At 46.7% G+C, this 22,580-nt stretch overlaps 1 protein-coding gene across 2 annotated transcripts in view; it reads right to left on the bottom strand.

The window, feature by feature from the left end:
• LOC141098553 (cytochrome P450 2C14-like) overlaps window positions 1-22,580 on the bottom strand; it is a 141,973-nt gene that overhangs the window by 36,851 nt on the left and 82,542 nt on the right. For both annotated transcript variants that reach the window (XM_073586443.1, XM_073586442.1), the window contains exon 7: window positions 1,618-1,778. In XM_073586443.1, the coding sequence (XP_073442544.1) occupies window positions 1,618-1,778 (161 nt within the window). The remainder of the gene's footprint in view (window positions 1-1,617; window positions 1,779-22,580) is intronic.

Genomic DNA, 22,580 nt, shown 5'->3' with positions numbered 1-22,580 from the left:
TCTGTCTGCACAAAGATGGCGGCGGTCTGATTTACTGCGCCTGAGCGAATTCCACGCAGGCGCAGTGAATCATTCGGCTGATCCCGGCAGCAGATGCGGGACGTGTCTACAGGCAGAGGAAACCGGTCACATTAAAGGGGTTTTCCCACAAACAAAATTTCATTTTAAAAATTGTCTGTGTCTGACCGTGTAAGGAGCATGCCACATCTCCTGGCAGGGGAGGAAGCAAAAAACAATATTAACATTACAGTAGGGGATCACAGAGGATTCATTTTGTGAGGCAAAATATTTCACTGACTGTTTTTAAACAGAGGTCTAAGAGGTAAGGTTTCTCCTTGTAGAGAGTGACATGCCAGCTCTGGCTTGTCAAGGTAAGGAGTCTTATTTGCCATACTATGCTCCTCTGGGAAAATAATATGCAAATTGCCTCTTCAGAGAAAAAGAGGACTTGAAATCTATAGCACCACCTGTTGGTAGTAGCGATCCTACAAGTCACAATCAACCCTTTAACGAGTCTTGTAATATGACTTAGGATAAAAGCCAAATCAGAATCTCAATTTGCACACACGGTGTTTCGAGCTATTGGCTCTTGTCAGTGCAAAGTATGAGAACTGATTTGGCTAGGTGGGAGGCTCTGGACTGAGGTCGAAGAGGTAAGGTTTTTCCTTGCGGAGAGTGACATGCCAGTTCTGGCTTGTCAATGTAAGGAGGCTATTTTGCCGTGCAATGCTCCTCTGGGAAAATAATATGCAAATTGCCTCTTCAGGGAAAAAGAGGACTTGAACTCTTTAGTGTCACCTATTGGTAGTAGCGATCCTACAAGGTAAGGAGGCTTATTTGCCATGAAATGCTCCTCTGGGAAAATAATATGCAAATTGCCTCTTCAGAGAAAAAGAGGACTTGAAATCTATAGCGCCACCTGTTGGTAGTAGCGATCCTACAAGTCACAATCAACCCTTTAAAGAGTCTTGTAATATGATTTAGGATAAAAGCCAAATCAGAATCTCAATTTGCAGACACGGTGTTTCGAGCTATTGGCTCTCGTCAGTGCAAAGTATGAGAACTGATTTGGCTAGGTGAGAGGCTCTGGACTGAGGTCTAAGGTCATGCTTTTAAACAATATATTACCTCACAAACTGTATCCTCTGTGATCTCCTGCTGCAATGTCAGTATTGTCTTTTGCTTCCTCCCCTGCCCAGGAGCGGTGGTATGTTCTGTACACAGTCAGAGACAGGAATGAGACAGACAGAACACAGGGGGAGACAGCTCAAACAGGACAGCACATGAGTGGAGAGCACAGCACAGGAAGGAGAGAGACAGCAGACAAGGGGGATAGAACATGGGGTAGACAGGTTAAAGATGTGCGCACAGACGGGAGAAGTCAGCACATGGGGAAAGAGAGAGTGGATAGGTGGGTGAGCACATGGGGGAAGAGATTCTCAACCATGCAAAGCCTGCCCCCATCGTGACATTACCACCCTCCCGATGGGATAGTATCGGGCCTCCATCTAGTTTTATATAATCCCCTTTGCTCATATTTTTCAAAGACACTAATTTTAATAAAAACTACTATTAAACCTTGCAAAATATAATAACTTTTATTATTTTTTTACTTACTCGGATCCATGGGCTTCCCAGGAGTCTTACATTTTCATTAATAGCGCCAAGAAGTTTCAAAATGGTTGGATCTTCATACTCAAATCTGTGACTGAGCAGTATAGCCACAATTATATTGGCCACAGCTGCGTTAATACTTGTCAAGTTATCAAAGGGCTTTCCTAAAAAATAGAAAATATTTGTTTTTTTAAACAAAAAAATATTTTTCTGTCCATCTATGCAGATTTTAATGTTGCACACAATTAAAAATGGGAATAAATTTAATTGTGTATACTAGTATGTAAAGGACATGTTCATTCAACTATTAAAAGGGAAGTATGAGATTCATTTCTTCATGAGGCATATAGTCAATAAAAATCAAACTTTGTCACCAGTGTATTCTCTCAATGTAGGTTCTAGAATAGGTGAGGGATACTTTTGGATTAGAGGCAAATAGCCAGTGGCTGGCAAGGGATATAATCCTAGCTGCTTCATTCAGGACGGATTGGAGAGGGGAGAATGTAGAAAGAGGGAGACCGATTAGTAAAGAGTTGCAATAGGCGAGATGAGAAAGAAAAAGACCTAGAATAGGAGTTTTTGCTATGTCAAAGGTACGAAAAGGCCTAATTCTGGAGATGTCTTTGAAGTGTAGGTGTGGTGCCCCTGAGGGTCTAGTCGCCACAGAGGTACTGCACCTCAACCAGTGGTGTGGTATCCAACCTTGCAGGTAAGATGGAGACACCTGACCTGTCTCTGACACAACACCTGCGTCCCCCACACACTATAGCAGCAGGTGCTCCTATATCCCTGCTGGCTAGGAAAGGGTGATAGAAGGTGGGTGGTGTTTGGAGGGTTAGAGCGGGAGAATAGAAGGGAAGTCAGGATCAGTCTTCCCGTAGGGGAAGAAGGAGAAAGACGTGCATAGGCAACCTTCCATAGAGGAAGGAGGGAAGAGATAGAATTGTACAGCAAACCAGGGCCGGACTGGGACTAAAATTCAGCCCTGGCATTTGAAGTTACACAGGCCCACTAGTCACATGGTCATATCTTTGTACACTTGTAGGTTTCAAGAAGTGAGAGGAGATTAACACGACTATATAACATGTAGTCAGAGCTGTGCCCAGTATTTCAGCTCAGTCCTATGTTGCTTTTAGTTGCAGTACTCCTCCCAAAGCTCTGTCCTCTTTTGTACGCACGGTGACAGAATTCCTGGCAGAACTGCTATCCATTGGGCAACCAGACCCCCTGGTCATAGCTGCCCCTGTCATACCTCCCAACTTTTGAAGAAGGGAAAGAGGGAGAAAGACAGCGGCACGCGCAGCGCGCCGCTGCAAATTTTAGGCCGCGCCCCAGCCACATCCATTTCGCAACTAGTCACACCCATGTCCACGCCCAACCGCACCCATTTAGCACTGCTGATCACACTGACTGGTACTGAGGGCACAGTGGCTGGCATTATGGGCACACTGACTGGCACTAAGGAAGAGAGAAAACAGAGAGAGAAAAAAAGAAAACGGAGAGAGAGAAAGAAAGGAGAGCGAGAGAGAAAGAAAGAACAGAGAGAGAAAGAAGAAAGAACAGATAGAGAAAGAAAGAGGGGAAAGAAAGAACAGAGACAGAGAAAGAACAGAGAGAGAATAAAAGAAGTAAAGAAAAGAAAGAAAGAAAGAAAGAACAGAGAGAAAGAAAGAGAGGAAAGAAAAAGAGGGGAAAGAAAGAACAGAGAGAGAGAAAGAAAAAAGAAAGATTAGAGAGAAAGAAAGAACAGAGAGAGAGAAAGAAAATGAGGGAAAGACAGAACAGAGAATGAGAAAGAAAAAACAGAGAAAGAAAATGAGAGAAAGAAATAAAGAAAGATTCTATAAAGATACTATAGCAGCCCGGCTCCCATTGTAGTGCCCACCTGAGCCTCCCAATGCAGGACATATCATGATCCGCTCACATGGCCGGCATCCCTGATTCCAAAGCGATCCCGCTGTCCACGCAGTCGGAGGACATGGTGACGGATCTGAAGCATTCCTAGTTCCGTCACAATCTCCTCATGAAATTATCTCATTTCCGGTCAGCTTCCAGCATATCACTTCTGGTGGAACGTCATGAGTGATATTTATAATGCTCCTTGGGGCTCCGCCGTGAACTCCTGTGTCCGTGGGAAAAGCCCGCTTTGTATGCTTCATACACACTTGGCTCCGCTCCGTACATCCCGTACACATATGGCTCCACTCCGTACACATATGGCTCCACTCCGTACACACACGGCTCCACTCTGTATACCCCATACACATGCGGCTCCGCTCCGTACACCAATTACACACATGGCTCCGGTCCGTACACACACGGCTCCACTACGTACACCTCGTACACACGCAGCTCCTCTCCGTACACCCCGTACACACGCAGCTCCGCTCCGTACACCTCGTACACATCCAGCTCCGCACACACACGGCTCCTCTCCGTACACCCCGCACACACACGGCTCTGCTCCGTACACCTCGTACACACACGGCTCCTCTTCGTACACCCCGTACACACACGGCTCCGCTCTGTACACCTCGTACACGTGCGGCTCCATTCTTTACACCTCATACACACACGGCTCCTCTCCGTACACATCCGGCTCCGCTCCGTACACCGCGTACACGCGCGGCTCCTCTCCATACACATCCAGCTCTGCTCCGTACGGCTCCTCTCCGTACACATCCAGCTCTGCTCCGTACACCTCGTACACGCGCGGCTCCTCTCCGTACACCTCGTACATGGGCGTCTCCATTCTGTACACCTCATACACACACGGCTCCTCTCCGTACACATCCGGATCCGCTCCGTACACCTTGTACACGCGCATCTCCTCTCCGTACACCTCGTACACATCCAGCTCTGCTCCGTACACCTCGTACACGTGCAGCTCCTCTCCGTACACCTCGTACATGGGCGTCTCCATTCTGTACACGTCATACACGCACGGCTCCTCTCCGTACACCTCGTACACGCGCGGCTCTGTTCTGTACACCTCGTACACATCCGGCTCCTCTCCGTACACCTCGTACACGCGCGGCTCCTCTCCGTACACGCGCGGCTCCTCTCCGTACACGCGCGGCTCCTCTCCGCACACCTCGTACACGCGCGGCTCCTCTCCGCACACCTCGCACACACACGGCTCTGCTCCATACACCTCATACACACACAGCTCTGCTACATCTACCCTGTAATCCCCTCCTGACCCCACACATACTTACCTCATCCAGCACCATGACAAGCAGCACAGCAGAGTCTGGCAGACACCAAGAGGCAAGGCTGAGCGCACAGGACCTGTGATGAGGTCACATGAGGGGCGGAGTCAGGGGTCACATGATCAGGGGTCTGGACAAAGGCTCCTAATCATGTGACCCCTGACTCCTCCCCTCCTGTGACCTCATCACAGGTCCTGTGTACAGAAAAGAGAGCAGGCAAGCGATGCCGAGAGTGGCTGTGGGGGGGAGATCTCAAGCTAGGGCGAAGATGGGGTGCATGGGGAGGCGTGGCGGCTTATCTCCCTGCAGTGTGGGAGGGTTGGAAACTATAACCGCCATGCCTGCAGAGGGCTGGTGGCAGGAACAACAGCCTGCTGGCAAGCGGCCAGATGAGCGGGCGCTGCCGCCCGTGGCCCACATGACAGCGGTCCAGCGGGAAAAAGACCGGTTGGTTATATTACCAATCTGGGCCTGCAGCAGACCCCTGGTCTGAGGGGCTGCTAGTATGGCCTGAAGGAAGCTCTCTAAAGTGGGAAAGGGATTCCTAGAAGCACAGTTGTACGAGTGCTACCCGTGGGGCTTGTTCCACTCTGATGGACATCAGATGGGGGAAATCCAGGTCGCAGAGGGGTCTCGGCCCCTAGCCTAGTGGAGCGGACAACAGGACTCAGCTAGAAGGCCAACAGCGGTGGCAACTTTAGGGGCCACAGCCAACTAACACAGTTATCTTCTCTGGAAAGGCAGCCAGAAAGGATCAAGGAAACGCACTGGGCACGTTATCTGACAGGGTTCACGGCTGCTGGGAAGGAAGGGGAGTAGAAATCAGTACTGTGAGATGGCCAGGGAAGTCATATAGTGACGGGGATTTCTGGAAAAGGTGTTCTCTATCTGCCTGGAGGTTGGCTGGATCCCTCACCTGGAGGACGTAGCAGCAAGCGGGCACCTGTGCGCACCAGAAACTGTGAGTAAAGCCTTGCAACTGCACTCAGCTGTGCCGTCTGCATTCTTCCTGTGTCACCTACTCGGCACTGCTACAGCCCTTGCTTCACACTACATCACCATATTCATAACTGCCCTGGGACTAAGCTCTGTCTGCTGAGAGCTGTTCCAACTCTGCTGCATCATACCATCAGTCCCATAGGATCTGCCCTACCGTAAGCAAGAAAAGACATGCAGGAAATTTTTAGGATCACCACACAGAAGCGTCCATCAATATAACAAAGTAGTTTATTGTTTACAGAATCACAGAAACACTGCACCCAATTAAAAACACTTAAATCCAATTAAAGGGGCTAGAACAGGTGTAGTCCCCATAATCACAGGAGATCGTGATAATAGTATAACCACTAGCCGCTTGATAAATAGATAACACACAAAAATGTGTATACAATAAGGTTAGTATGCGGCTGATATAAGCCCCCTAGGTTCTCAAATAAATGGAGGTTGTTTAGCCAAATAATGTACAACCAAAGGAATTATTAGATCAGACCTAGCCTATAATAATGAGCCCATGGGTGCTAGAATAAGGCGGTATGTAACAAGATATACAAAAAAAGCTCCTTAGAAAAAGGACCAATCATAAGTGGAATGCCACACTTTTTTATACCAAGAGATAGAACTATGATATGATGTTAATATACGACTAATATCGGCCCCCAAAGTCACAAATGTATATAAATAAGAAGGCTAAATAATGAACATTCAAAGAGACAGGACCTAGTTGTTTGTAGTAGACTCATTGTTTCTAAAACATAACAGTATGTAACATGGCGTACAACAGTAGTCCTAAGTCTGTGAACGGTCAGTGGAAAAATACATCACCGCAACTTAATCCAGTCAATAAGAGGTCGTGGTCGCCCCGTCACCCATGTTCAGCAGTCAAACAGGCAGGCAGGCAAAGTGGCATGAAAGGACCCACGCGTTCCGACACTCAAGGTGTCTTCTCCAGGGTGAGTGTAACCAATTCTGCTAACCCCAACTATTTATACTAGTATCTTAAGAAGTAAATCATTACCAGCTGGTAGCTGTCAGCACAGAGAGCGGCATAATGGCGCGCAGTGAGCAGCCCGGAAGTGTTCACCCAGGCAGGGTCATAGAGAACACAGCACCTGCGCGCTAGTATGTCAGCGCAGAGGGCAACAAGAGGCGGCATCATCACACACGCTGAGGAACCCGGAAGTGCTCGCCCGGGCCAGGTCAAGAAGCACAGAGCGCCTGCGCGCTGGTAAATTCTCAGTACAAGACGCGGCGATGGGTGGCATAGCAACGAGCAGTGTGTTGTGCGCCTGCACAGCCAGCGTATCATAGTAAATGCGAGACTGGTAACTTCTCAGCACAGAAAGCGGCGATGGTCGGCATAGCAACGCACAGTGTATTATGCGCCTGCGCAGCCAGCGTATCAAATTAGATGCGAGGCGCTTTGCACGGCCAAGTACAGAGTGTGGCTGTGTAAGATAAGTGTCTCACAAGGGCGGCTATACCCATACTTAACGCTTAGGCGGTAGAAAGTCAAACAAGCTCCAAGCGTTATCACCAATAACACAGGTGTGCATATCGACAAAAATAGATCAATACAGGATTTCAGACATAATACATATAGAAGTAGTTTTGGAGCCCAAAATTTGAACCAATGCACATGCCCAATATACATAAATATTATTGCTAAATATTATTACTGCATAGATCTAGTTGCTAAATAGATATTAATCAATATGATGTACACGACATTGCACATACAAATGACAAACATATATAAGTTATTTTCTGGAGCATACAAGACCAAAGTGCAACAGCTAGCAAGCAAGAAACATTTAAATGCTGAAAAATAGTATAACGAGTTTAGCCAGCAGGATGATAGGTCTGTGCTTAAAGGTACCCCAGGGTTTGACAAGCCCAAAAATACAGTAGTCTAGAAAGTTTTTTCTTTTTCTCTCTTTTTCCATCAAAACAAAGAGACATACTATACAATTAAAAAAGTCCAGATATCATATCAATAAGGCACCCAGATAGGATAAATCCCCTATTAAACCTCATAACAAGAAAGAGTGTTATATGCACAAACATTTATTTGGTTATCCATAAGAGCAATATACAAGTAGATGCTAAATACTCCCTTGAAGCACAAGAGAAGATCTAATAAATAATGGGCACTCAAGATGCCCAAATGGGAACGTTTATGATACAGGCTCAGACAGATAAACATAGATACACACAGAAAACACAGATGTAGATGATAACGCTCCATCATACAACTCGGTTCCCCCAAAAACAGGCCAACCACAAAAATAAGATTTTTTGTCATATAGCCGCAGCATACCCACAAAAATAGAACTGTAGGGAGCAATAACCAAAGACCAAAAATGGGGTATATGTCTAAAAGAGCAGGGGATATATTATAAGGGGCTTTCCTTCTCACCCACAAATTTTTTGGACAAATTTGAGCTGACCAAGGACCTTTATTTATTTATTTTGTAGGCAATTGACGTTCAAAATGCTCTATCATCAGCCATCCCTTATTGACGAACTTTCAGACCAAGACAGACAGGTGTTTCGGGACCTATTGGACCTATTGACTGAGAATGAGAGTGGGCAAACCAGACATAGATTCAATGGCAGATTACCTTCACAGGCAACTCCTAAATTTTCTAAGTTCCCAGTGATCCAAATCTTCTTTGAAAAAACTTGTAATGATATTAGACATTTGAAACTGGACAAACACCGTCTCAATAATTTGAGCAGGGCCGAAAGACAGGCCCTTGACAGTTTAAAAGATAACGATTCTTTCGAAATTAAAGAAGCTGACAAGGGCAGAAATATCGTCTTGTGGCCTAAAACAATGTATTGCCAAGAGGTCAGGCGAAAACTTAACAATGCTCAATATTACCAACTACTTCCATTAGACCCTACGGGTGTTTTTAAAGGGCAACTGGACAGGCTATTAATGAGGGCAAATACTTAGGCCTCTTTCACACATCAGTTTTTTGCCTTCAGGCGCGATCCGGCTTTTTTTTGTAAAACCGGATCCGGCAAAATGCAATGCCGGATCCGGTTTTTCCCCATTGACTTGCATTAGCGCCGGATCGTGCCGGATGGCATTGCGTTTCATCCGTTTTTTGCCGGATCCGGCAACTTGTCTCATTCCGGCGTCTGGAAAAAACGGCTACTGTAACGTTTTTTGTCTCCGGCGAAAAAGCCGGAAGCGCCGGAAGCGCCGGATCCGGCGCTTCCAGCTTTTTGCTACAATGAAAGTCTATGGGCGCCGGAATGCGTCGGATCCAGAAAAAGACGGATCCAGCCACCGGATCCGGTTTTTTTAAGTCTGCGCATGCTCAGATCCAATTGGCCAGCCGCCAGGAACAGAGACGGATCCAGCAAAAAACCGGATCCGTTTCTACAGTTCTCCAAAATTTATGCCGGATCCGTTTTTTCTAAAAAAAGCCGGATCCTGCCTGACGGCAAAAAACTGATGTGTGAAAGTAGCCTTATGGTATCATTAACAAAATGGAATTGCACCCTGTGGTTCCAACGATGTATATGTTGCCATAAATCTGTGACTCAACCCCCAGGTAGACCCATTATTTCTGGGATTGGGGGGTTATATGAGAGGCCTTGCTCTTATTTGGATTATTTCTTACAGCCAATGGCACAGACCCTGAAATCCTTTGTCCATGACTCAACACACCTTATACTCCTTTTGGAGGAGTTGGAAGTACCAGATGATGTCATCCTGGCAACTTTGGATGTGGAGGCATTGTATACCAATATCGAACACAAATTAGGTATGGAGGCTGTCTCTTTTTTTCTTGAACGACAGACGACGGGGAGAGAGGCCATGATGCTTTTATTTTAGAACTTAAATTTGTCTTGGAAAAGAACTACTTTGTATTTGACAGAGCATTTTATAGACAAGTGTCTGGAACTGCCATGGGAGCAAAATGTGCACCCTCCTACGCAAACCTATTCATGGGCTGGTGGGAGGAAACACATGTGTACAAACAACATCTATTTACTAATTTTGTGGTAAAATGGCATCGATATATTGATGACATTATCATCATTTGGTCTGGATCATTGGAGCAGCTTAATGTGTTTATTGGGGATCTGAAAAGTAATTGTTGGAACATTAAGTTAACCTCCTCTTCCTCATTCAGCTCAGTCGATTTCTTAGATCTAAGACTAAGGATCTGCCAGAACCATATAGTTACCAGCTTATTCCAGAAGAAAACTGCTACAAATAATGTATTACACTTTGATAGCTTCCACCCAGCACACTTACAGAAGGGAATACCGTAGGGACAATTCTTGAGGCTGAGGAGAAACTGCAGTCATACTGAAGATTTAATCAAGGAATCCCGACAACTTTCCGATAGGTTTCGGGACGGGATACCCGAAAAGGATCATATCAGGAGCGTTTGAACACTCTATGAATAAGTCCAGGCAGGAAGCCCTTAAACCACGGGTAAGACCGACAGCCAATAGGACTAGCCTTATTACTAGGTATAATAACCAGTGGAGTGATATACATCGTATTCTCGGGAACAACTGGGGTATTCTCCTAAGCGAGCCCAAACTTCGGAATATTATTGGTGACCAACCTAGGGTGGTAGCTAGGAGGGCTAAAAATCTTAAAGACCACTTATCTAACAGTCACTTCAGACGCCCCCTTACTAGATTGAGGACCGGACACGACAATAGGGGCTCTTTCCCTTGCGGTGGTTGCTCAATTTGTTCTTTAATCATTTCTAATCGTGCTGTTTCTTTGCTTCATTTGCCCACACAGCTACAGTCAAAGGCGTACTTCAATTGCCGTTCTCGTAATCTGGTTTACGCATTGGTCTGTGGATATAAGAAAATCTATGTGGGACAGACGACTGTTATGAATGAGTCAACGGAGGAGGAAAAAACAAAAACACAAGCTAAGTCCAGAAAACCGGAGAGGTTGGTAGCTAGCAGATTGCAGACCCCTGATCCTATTCACCACAACTAACACTAGCCATGGGGGGTTCCTACGGTGCCCTAGACCCCTCGTCACAGCCGGAGAGCTAAATAAGCCTAAAGAAAGAAAGGGGAAATCTAAACTGCCCCAGAGCAGACCCCAAAGCAATAGACAGCCCCCAACATATATTGTCAGTGAAAAACAGATGAAAACACAAACACAGACAGAAAGACAGGCTGAGCAAATGATGGGGCCCAACTAACTAGATAGGAAATGACAGAAAAGATGCTGGCTGCAATCACGCAAAAAACCCTGCCAAAAATAATGTCCAACACGTCTGATAAAAAAGGCCCTGAAGTCACTAGACTTCAAAATCACTATATCAGTACTCAGGTATATTCTGAAGACAGAGCAAAGAGATCAACTGATCAGAGACAAAAATGGAGTTCAGCCCGTCCCAACCAGGGCAGGCTGAACACAAACACTAAGTAACATAGTAACATAGTAACATAGTTATTAAGGTTGAAGGGAGACTTTAAGTCCATCTAGTTCAACCCATATCCTATCCTAACTTGCCCTAACATGTTGATCCAGAGGAAGGCAAAAAAAACCCATGTGGCAACAGTAAGCTTCACATTGGGGAAAAAAATTCCTTCCCGACTCCACATACGGCAATCAGACTAGCTCCCTGGATCAACGCAATATTAAGGAGACTAGTGTATATACCCTGTAATATTATACTTTTCAAGAAAGGCATCCAGTCCCTTCTTAAATTTTAGTAGTGAATCACTCATTACTAGAGTTGAGCGACTTTTGCTTTTTTAGGGTCGCGTTTCGTTTCGTGAAACCCGACTTTTCCAAAAGTCGGGTCGAGCAAGATCGTCCGATTATAGGGAAAAGTCGGGGTCGTCCCGAAACACGAAACCCAATGTAAGTCAATGGGGAATAAAAGTCGGCAGTGAGAGGAGGACAGGAAACACACCTACAGTGCCCATTTGAATGCCAAAAGCATCAATTCTTCTTACTTAAGCTTGTCAACCTTAATTAACTTCATAATACAAGTTACGCACTGAAGAATGGGGGTTATTTGGCTAAAGTTGTGGGGGGGGAGGGCTGGCTGCAGGTTTTCATGTGCCCTGGGCGAAAGAGCGCCCCTTTAACACATACCACAACTCATCATGCTCCGATACGGCAGAGAAATAGCGGTATAGTACAATGAAAAATACCTCACTTTTTACATCTCATGACGAGGCCCATCTATTTCTCCATACAAAATCATTGGTCCCATATAATGTTTGAAACAGTATATGATGAGCTCCACATAATGCTACAGTATATGTTGGTCCCCATGGATGAAGCTCCACTGTCTTATGGGCCCAAATAATGCTCCAAACATAATGGGCCCCATTTCTACTGCTCTAGTGTATAATGGGCCCTGTAAATGCTGCTCCAGTGTCTGATGTCCACCTTTGGAATGTTCCAGTGTATGGTGGGCCCCATCTATCATTCTCCAGAGTATAGTGCTCCCCAAAAATTGCTGTCCCAACATAGAAAACAATAAAATAAGTCTCCTCGCTAGGGAATCCCTGTACTTGTCTGGACAGGTGCTGTAGCTTGCTTAACAGCTCGCCAGCCGTTCTCACGCCCAGTATGGATTGCACGTGATTGCACAAAGGTTAGAAAGGGTACCGTATCCCTGGATAACATGTTTGGATAGCGTACACATTCAAAATATATGTCTATACAGCATGAGGCAGGCTCAGACGGTGTTAGGCCCAGTATGGATTGCACATCATTGCACAAAGGTTAGAAGGGGTACCGTATCCCCGGATAACATGTATGGATAGTGTACACATTCAAAATATATGTCTATAGCATGAGGCAGGCTCAGACGGTGTTAGGCCCAGTATGGATTGCACGTCATTGCACAAAGGTTAGAAGGGGTACCGTATCCCCGGATAACATGTATGGATAGCGTACACATTCAAAATATATGTCTATACAGCATGAGGCAGGCTCAGACGGTGTTAGGCCCAGTATGGATTGCACGTCATTGCACAAAGGTTAGAAGGGGTACCGTATCCCCGGATAACATGTATGGATAGCGTACACATTCAAAATATATGTCTATACAGCATGAGGCAGGCTCAGACGGTGTTAGGCCCAGTATGGATTGCACGTCATTGCACAAAGGTTAGAAAGGGTACCGTATCCCCAGATAACATGTATGGAGAGCGTACACATTCAAAATATATGTCTATACAGCATGAGGCAGGCTCAGACGGTGTTAGGCCCAGTATGGATTGCACGTCATTGCACAAAGGTTAGAAAGGGTACCGTATCCCCGGATAACATGTATGGATAGCGTACACATTCAAAATATATGTCTATACAGCATGAGGCAGGCTCAGACGGTGTTAGGCCCAGTATGGATTGCACGTCATTGCACAAAGGTTAGAAGGGGTACCGTATCCCCGGATAACATGTATGGATAGCGTACACATTCAAAATATATGTCTATACAGCATGAGGCAGGCTCAGACGGTGTTAGGCCCAGGATGGATTTCACGTCATTGCACAAAGGTTAGAAGGGGTACCGTATCCCCGGATAACATGTATGGATAGCGTACACATTCAAAATATATGTCTATACAGCATGAGGCAGGCTCAGACGGTGTTAGGCCCAGTATGGATTGCACGTCATTGCACAAAGGTTAGAAGGGGTACCGAATCCCCGGATAACATGTATGGATAGCGTACACATTCAAAATATATGTCTATACAGCATGAGGCAGGCTCAGACGGTGTTAGGCCCAGTATGGATTGCACGTCATTGCACAAAGGTTAGAAGGGGTACCGTATCCCCGGATAACATGTATGGATAGCGTACACATTCAAAATATATGTCTATACAGCATGAGGCAGGCTCAGACGGTGTTAGGCCCAGGATGGATTGCACGTCATTGCACAAAGGTTAGAAGGGGTACCGTATCCCCGGATAACATGTATGGATAGCGTACACATTCAAAATATATGTCTATACAGCATGAGGCAGGCTCAGACGGTGTTAGGCCCAGTATGGATTGCACGTCATTGCACAAAGGTTAGAAAGGGTACCGTATCCCCAGATAACATGTATGGAGAGCGTACACATTCAAAATATATGTCTATACAGCATGAGGCAGGCTCAGACGGTGTTAGGCCCAGGATGGATTGCACGTCATTGCACAAAGGTTAGAAGGGGTACCGTATCCCCGGATAACATGTATGGATAGCGTACACATTCAAAATATATGTCTATACAGCATGAGGCAGGCTCAGACGGTGTTAGGCCCAGTATGGATTGCACGTCATTGCACAAAGGTTAGAAAGGGTACCGTATCCCCAGATAACATGTATGGATAGCGTACACATTCAAAATATATGTCTATACAGCATGAGGCAGGCTCAGACGGTGTTAGGCCCAGTATGGATTGCACGTCATTGCACAAAGGTTAGAAGGGGTACCGTATCCCCGGATAACATGTATGGATAGCGTACACATTCAAAATATATGTCTATACAGCATGAGGCAGGCTCAGACGGTGTTAGGCCCAGGATGGATTGCACGTCATTGCACAAAGGTTAGAAAGGGTACCGTATCCCCAGATAACATGTATGGAGAGCGTACACATTCAAAATATATGTCTATACAGCATGAGGCAGGCTCAGACGGTGTTAGGCCCAGGATGGATTGCACGTCATTGCACAAAGGTTAGAAGGGGTACCGTATCCCCGGATAACATGTATGGATAGCGTACACATTCAAAATATATGCCTATACAGCATGAGGCAGGCTCAGATGGTGTTAGGCCCAGGATGGATTGCACGTCATTGCACAAAGGTTAGAAGGGGTACCGTATCCCCGGATAACATGTATGGATAGCGTACACATTCAAAATATATGTCTATACAGCATGAGGCAGGCTCAGACGGTGTTAGGCCCAGGATGGATTGCACGTCATTGCACAAAGGTTAGAAGGGGTACCGTATCCCCGGATAACATGTATGGATAGCGTACACATTCAAAATATATGTCTATACAGCATGAGGCAGGCTCAGACGGTGTTAGGCCCAGTATGGATTGCACGTCATTGCACAAAGGTTAGAAAGGGTACCGTATCCACGGATAACATGTATGGATAGCGTACACATTCAAAATATATGTCTCAGGAGTAGAGTTGAGCGATACCGTCCGATACTTCAAAGTATCGGATCGGAATGGATCGGCCGATCTTAAAAAAAGTATCGGTATCGCCGATTCCGATACCGGAACTCCCATTCAAGTCTATGGGACTTCCGGTATCGGAATAAGAAAAATCCTGTTTTTCCCTTGTACAGCCTCTCTGGGGTCTGTACGGGCCTTTCGGGGGGGCTGTGCCGGCCTGCCAGGGGGTCTGTGCAGGCTCCGGTGGTCTGTGCCGGCCTGCCGGGGGGCTGTGCAGGCTCCGGTGGGCTGTGCCGGCTTGCCGGGGGGCTGTGCCGGCCTGCCGGGGGGCTGTGCAGGCTCCGGGGGGCTGTGCCGGCCTGCCGGGGGGCTGTGCCGGCCTGCCGGGGGGCTGTGCAGGCTCCGGGGGGCTGTGCCGGCCTGCCGGGGGGCTGTGCAGGCTTCGGGGGTCTGTGCAGGCATCGTCCGATGGGACTACAAGTCCCATCGGGCGATGCCTGCTACCATGACAGTGATTGACACATTAGCCAATGATGGGACAGTAGTAGTCCCATCATCCGGCTAATGTGTTGAATGTAAAAAAAAATAAAAAATTACATGCTACATACATGCTACATACATACAACATGCATACTACATACATGCTACATTCATACTACATACTACATACATGCTACATTCATACTACATATATACTACATGCAACATACATACTACATATATACTACATGCATGCAACATGCATACTACATATATACTACATGCAACATACATACTACATATATACTACATGCATGCAACATGCATACTACATATATACTACATGTTACATACATACTACATATATACTACATGCAACATACATACTACATATATACTACATGCATGCAACATGCATACTACATATATACTACATGCTACATACATACTACATATATACTACATACATACTGCATGCTACATACATACTACATGCTACATACATACCACATACATACTACATACATACTACATGCTACATATATACTACATATATACTACATGCTACATACATACTACATATATGCTACATACATACTACATACATACTACATGCTACATACATACTACATATATACTACATACATACTACATACATACTACATGTATGCTACATACATACTACATGCTACATACATACCACATACATACTACATACATACTACATGCTACATACATACCACATATATACTACATGCATGCTACATACATACTGCATGCTACATGCATGCTACATACATACTACATGCTACATGCATGCTACATACATACTACATACATACTACATGCTACATACATACCACATATATACTACATACATACTACATACAATACATTCATACAATACATACATAGACATACAGTACATATAACGTAGAGTAACATACTTACCAATACTTGTCACATTGTTCCCCGAAGCCATTGTCTTTTACGGAATAAATATTAACATGCATGTAGCATGCGTGGGAATTTCCCACACAGCAATGGCATAAAGTGAGACTAGGGACTTTTTTTTTTTTAAGTGGCGGAGGAATACAGTGCGGAAGGATACCTACCTTCCGTCATTGGATTCCTGCAGCCCGTAGAGAACGGCAGCAACAGCTGATGCTGCAGTTCTCTACCCAAGATCGTCGTGGGACACACTCGTGGACTGCTTCGGATCGTGGGTGAGTATTTTTGTGGTTTGTTATGTTAATATTTATTCCGTAAAAGACAATGGCTTCGGGGAACAATGTGACAAGTATTGGTAAGTATGTTACTCTATGTTATATGTACTGTATGTCTATGTATGTATTGTATGAATGTTTTGTATGTAGTATGTATGTAGTATATATGTGGTATGTATGTAGCATGTAGTATGTATGTAGTATGTATGTAGCATGCATGTAGCATGCAGTATGTATGTAGCATGCATGTAGTATATATGTAGTATGTATGTAGCATGTAGTATGTATGTAGTATGTATGTGGTATGTATGTAGCATGTAGTATGTATGTAGCATGCATGTAGTATGTATGTAGTATGTATGTAGTATATATGTAGTATGTATGTAGCATGTAGTATGTATGTAGCATGCATGTAGTATATATGTAGTATGTATGTATGTAGTATGTATGTAGTATATATGTAGCATGTAGTATGTATGTAGCATGCATGTAGTATATATGTGTTATGTATGTAGTATGTGTGTAGTATGTATGTGGTATATATGTGGTATATATGTGGTATGTATGTGGCATGCATGTAGTATGTATGTAGTATGTATGTAGTATGTATGTGGTATGTATGTAGTATGTATGTAGCATGTAGTATGTATGTAGCATGCATGTAGTATGTATGTAGTATTTTTTTTTTTTTTTTTAACATTTAACACATTAGCCGGATGATGGGACTTCTACTGTCCCATCATTGGCTAATGTGTCAATCACTGTCATGGTAGCAGGCATCGCCAGATGGGACTTGTAGTCCCATCAGACGATGCTTGCACAGACCCCCGGACATCAGCACAGCCCCCCGGCAGGCCAGCACAGCCCCCCGGCAGGCCGGTACAGACCCCCACAGGGTGCACAGACCACCGGCAGGCCGGCACAGCCCCCGGCAGGCCGGTACAGACCCGCACAGGGTGTACAGACCACCGGCAGGCCGGTACAGACCCCGGGCAGTCCACACAGCCCCCCGGCAGGCCGGCAGAGACCCCCGGAAGGCCCGAAATGACGGCGCATCATGATGCGCACACACCGCGCATCATGATGACGTCAGGCTGTCAATCAACTTTGAACTTCCGAGTCCGATGCCGACTTCCGATATTGAAAAAATATCGGAAGTCAGTATTGGAATTCCGATACAGCAAGTATCGGCCGATACCCGATACTTGCGGTATCGGAATGCTCAACACTACTCAGGAGGCAGGCTCAGACGGTGTCAGGCACAGTATGGATTTGACGGCCCAGATTACACAGCGGAGGAGCAGGGAGAGGTAAAGATTGCAAATGCTGGGGCCCTGCCCAAGCAAGGGGGGCCCACTCGTGGGCGTCGGTACTGGCACTGGGCCCCTCATAGTACAGCGGTGTGTCTGACGGCGGGTGTGCACCACCACCGTCAGAGACACTTGATTGCACTATGAGGGACCCTGTGCCAGTGCCCGCGCCCAAGAGTCGGCCTACCCACCTGTCCAGGGCAACGGCACTCGCACGGTGTCGTGCGCTAGGTGGTGACCCCGGCCATGGGGGGGGAGGCAGCACAGTTAGGGAGTTTTAGAAAGTGGCATATGTTGATGTTGGACATTCAACTGATGCAAAAGGCGAAATAGGTGAAGTACCAGGAAGAGGTGGACCAATGCAAGCCATTTTTCTGTCATCCTATGTGTCATCAGGGGAAGTTGGGACAAAATCCTTGGAAACCCATGCGTGGTTCATTTTAATGAAGGTTAGATCATCCACATTTTGGGTTGACAGACGGGTCCTTTTTTCTGTCAGGATTGATCCAGCTGCACTGAAGACTCTTTCCGATAGCACACTTGCAGCTGGGCAAGCGAGCGCCTGTAAGGCATATTGGGCCAATTCAGGCCAGGTGTCCAGTTTAGCGGCCCAATAGTCAAAGGGGAATGACCTGTGTGGGAGAACATCGATATGGGAGGAAAAGTAGTTTGTAACCATAGTTGACAACTGCTGTCTCCTGTCACTTTCAATCGATGCAGTATTACCAGTTGTGTGAGCGGTATTTGAAAAATCAGTCAACAACATTGTCATGAAACCCCTGTCTCCAACGCCACTTCTGCTGTGTGCACCACGTACACCTCTGCCAAGCTGCCCCCGGCCCGTACGGCTCGTGTGAGAACCATCACCGCTGCTGTGTGCTGGGAATGCCTCAAGCAACCGATTTACCAGAGTTGCTTGTTTATTAGCCAATATTAGGTCAAGGTTCTCCTGTGGCATGATGTTTTGTAATTTGCCTTTATAGCGTGGATCCAGGATGCTGGCCAACCAGTAGTCGTCATCGTTCATCATTTTGGCAATGCGGGGGTCCCTTTTTAGGATCCGCAAGGCATAATCTGACATGTGGGCCAATGTTCCCGGTGTCAATGATGCACTGCGAGTGCTGGGTGGAGGAGCACTTTCTGGCAAATCCACATCCCTCCAGTCACGCACAAACCCTGTACCAGACCTTGCCACGCCAACATTTTCACTTGCCCCACGAGATGCATCCTCCTCCCCTAAGTAATCATCCCCATCATCCTCCTCCTCCTCCTCCTCTTCTTCCTCCACCTCGTCCAGGAGAGGTCCCTGAGCAGACAATGGCTGAATGTCATCAAGGATTCCCTCCTCCTCTTCCTCCTCATCAACATTGGCTGCAGATGCCTGCTCCTTAAGGTGCGTCAAAGTTTGTATGAGCAGACGCATAAGTGGGATGCTCATGCTTAGGATGGCGTCGTCTGCGCTTACCAGCCGTGTGCATTCCTCAAAACACTGAATGACTTTACAAAGGTCTTTCAGCTTCGACCACTGCACGCCTGTCAACTCCATGTCTGCTCTCAAAGTGCCTGGCCGTGTATCCTCCCACAAATGCATTATGGCCTGCCTCTGCTCGCACAGCCGCTCCACCATGTGCAGGGTGGAGTTCCACCTTGTTGCAATGTCGATAATGAGGCGGTGGTTGGGAAGGTGGAGCAATCGCTGCAGCTTCTGCATACGAACGGAGTGTACAGGCGACCGGCGGATGTGCGCGCACAGTCTTCGCACCTTCTGGAGCAGGGCTGTTAACTCCGGATAATTTTTGAGGAAGCACTGCACCACCAGGTTCAAGGTGTGAGCCAAGCAAGGTATGTGGCTGAGTTTTGAAAGGGCTATGGCTGCCACAAAATTACGGCCGTTATCACTAACTACCTTGCCTGCCTCAAGATGTACACTGCCCAGCCATGACTCAGTTTGTCGCTTCAAGTACTCGGCCAGCACCTCGGCGGTGTGTCTGTCGCCCAAACACATCATCTGCAACACAGCCTGCTGACGCTTTCCACTAGCTGCTCGATAGGGGGACGCATCGTGTGCAACAGTGGCAGCTGCAGATGGAGTGCTCGTACGACTGCGCTCTATGGACGAGCTGTCGCTTCTGGAGGAGGAGGAGGAGGAGGAGGTTCGAACGCCTACAGCCAACTGTTTCCTATACCGTGGGCTAGGCAGCACTGTCCCACCACCGCTGTCCCCTGTGGACCCTGCATCCACCACATTAACCCAGTGCGCAGTGATGGACACGTAATGGCCCTGGCCATGCCGACTGGACCATGCATCAGTTGTGAGGTGCACCTTTCCGCTCACTGACTGCTTGAGTGCATGGACAATGCGGTCTTTCATATGATGGTGTAGGGCTGGGATGGCTTTGCGAGAGAAGAAGTGGCGACTGGGTAGGTCATAGCGTGGTACTGCATAGGCCATGAGTTCGCGGAAAGCTGTGCTTTCCACCAACCGAAAGGGCATCATCTCAAACGAGATTAGTTTGGCAATGTGGGCGTTCAAACCCAGTGTACGCGGATGAGAGACTGAGTACTTTCTTGACCTACTCATAGTGTCTGGGAGGGTGAGCTGGACTTGAGAGCTGCATATGGTGGAAGTAGCGGTGGACAGGGCGGACTGAGAGAGGGTTGATGATGGTGATGGAGTTGGTGTTCTTTCTGATGGCCTAGAATCAGTCTTTCGTTGATATAACAGTGGGATTCCCTGACTGCTGTGGCCTTGCAACGACACCTCAACATTTGCTGCTGTGCTAACCGGTGGGCTTACTGTGTGGGAAACAATGTAGCGTTGCTGACTACCTTCGTTGTGATCAGTTGCACATGTGGCACTTGAGGTTTGGTGTTGTGTCCACGCTTGCAAGTGCATGCTGGTTAAATGTCTAAGCATGCAACTGGTATTCAAATTTTTCAGATTTTTCCCTCGGCTAAAGGTCTTTGCGCACTTCTTACAGATAACCTTGGCCTGATCATGAGGATTTTGTTCAAAAAACTGCCACACTGCACTCTTCCTACTTTGGCAGACATTTTGCGGCCTAGCACGCTGTGATCTTTTGACCCTCTGGACAAGCTGTCCAGCAACTCTTTTGATGTTTGGAACCTGTCTTTGGAGTGCTCCGGGCCTGCCAGGTAACAGCTGTTGCGATGTCGATGTCTGCTGTGGATGCTCCTCATCTGAGCTATTGGAAGCAGCACCCTCTTCCCCCAATGGATGCCAATCTGGGTCAACAACTGGGTCATCCATCACCTCCTCTTCTATGTCATGTGCACCTTTCTCTGTGTCACCGTGTATGGTGGTATAGTGTGCGGGAAGGGGCACCTGAGTCTCATCAGGGTCAAAATCTGGCTCTGTACACTGCGAGGACAATGTAGTGCTCTGAGTGAATGTACCAGCAGAATCATCCATCAGCGGCTGTGCATCAGTGCACTCCATGTCAGATTCATCTTGGCCTGGGTAATTCACCATTTGACTTGATAATCCAGGCATGGTATGTGAAAACAGCTCCATGGAGTAATCAGTAGTATGGCCTGCGTCATCCTTCAATCTTGGTTGGGGTGAAGGACACAAGGAAAGGTGTGGTTCATGAACATGAGCCTCCAATGACGACTCAGTGCTTTTACTTTTTACAACTGAAGAAGAGGAGGCGATAGAGCTGGAGGCTGAGTCAGCAATGTAAGACAAAACTTTTTCCTGATGCTCTGCCTTTAAAAGCGGTTTGCCAACTCCTAGAAAACTAAGCGTTCAAGTCCTTATGTAGCCAGACGATGACGCAGGGTCAGCACCTCCTGCATTCGGTCCTATTTTGCTCTTGCCACTACCATCAGATCCACCACCAACACCATCATTACCAGCTGCCAACCCCCGCCCAATTCCACGGCCTCTTCCACCAGCCTTCCTCATTTTTGGTAGAAATGTAGACAAAATCCAACAAACTATATAGTAATGTAAAACAAGGTACAAGGTGTCTATAGGACAGGGGAGTTTTAGAATTTCTGCACACACTTGTGGACAGTGGACACTTGTGGATTGTGTGCGGCCCACTGATATCTGAGCGCTATGTGACACGCTCGATGGCACAGCTGCCTGTGACCAAAGTGACGAGAGGATAATGGAGATTTTGAATCTCTGCGTACAGTTTTGGACACTGGACACTTGTGGATTGTGTGCGGCCCACTGATATCTGAGCGCTATGTGACACGCTCGATGGCACAGCTGCCTGTGACCAAAGTGACGAGAGGATAATGGAGATTTTGAATCTCTGCGTACACTTTTGGACACTGGACACTTGTGGATTGTGTGCGGCCCACTGATATCTGAGCGCTATGTGACACGCTCGATGGCACAGCTGCCTGTGACCAAAGTGACGAGAGGATAATGGAGATTTTGAATCTCTGCGTACACTTTTGGACACTGGACACTTGTGGATTGTGTGCGGCCCACTGATATCTGAGCGCTATGTGACACGCTCGATGGCACAGCTGCCTGTGACCAAAGTGACGAGAGGATAATGGAGATTTTGAATCTCTGCGTACACTTTTGGACACTGGACACTTGTGGATTGTGTGCGG

Source organism: Dendrobates tinctorius, unplaced genomic scaffold (assembly GCF_039654945.1).
Source record: "Dendrobates tinctorius isolate UK_male_01 unplaced genomic scaffold, ASM3965494v1 ptg000093l, whole genome shotgun sequence".
Classification (NCBI taxonomy): Eukaryota; Metazoa; Chordata; class Amphibia; order Anura; family Dendrobatidae; genus Dendrobates; species Dendrobates tinctorius.
Note: the sequence above shows the minus strand (reverse complement) of the source record. Positions and strands in the feature narration are given on the sequence as shown.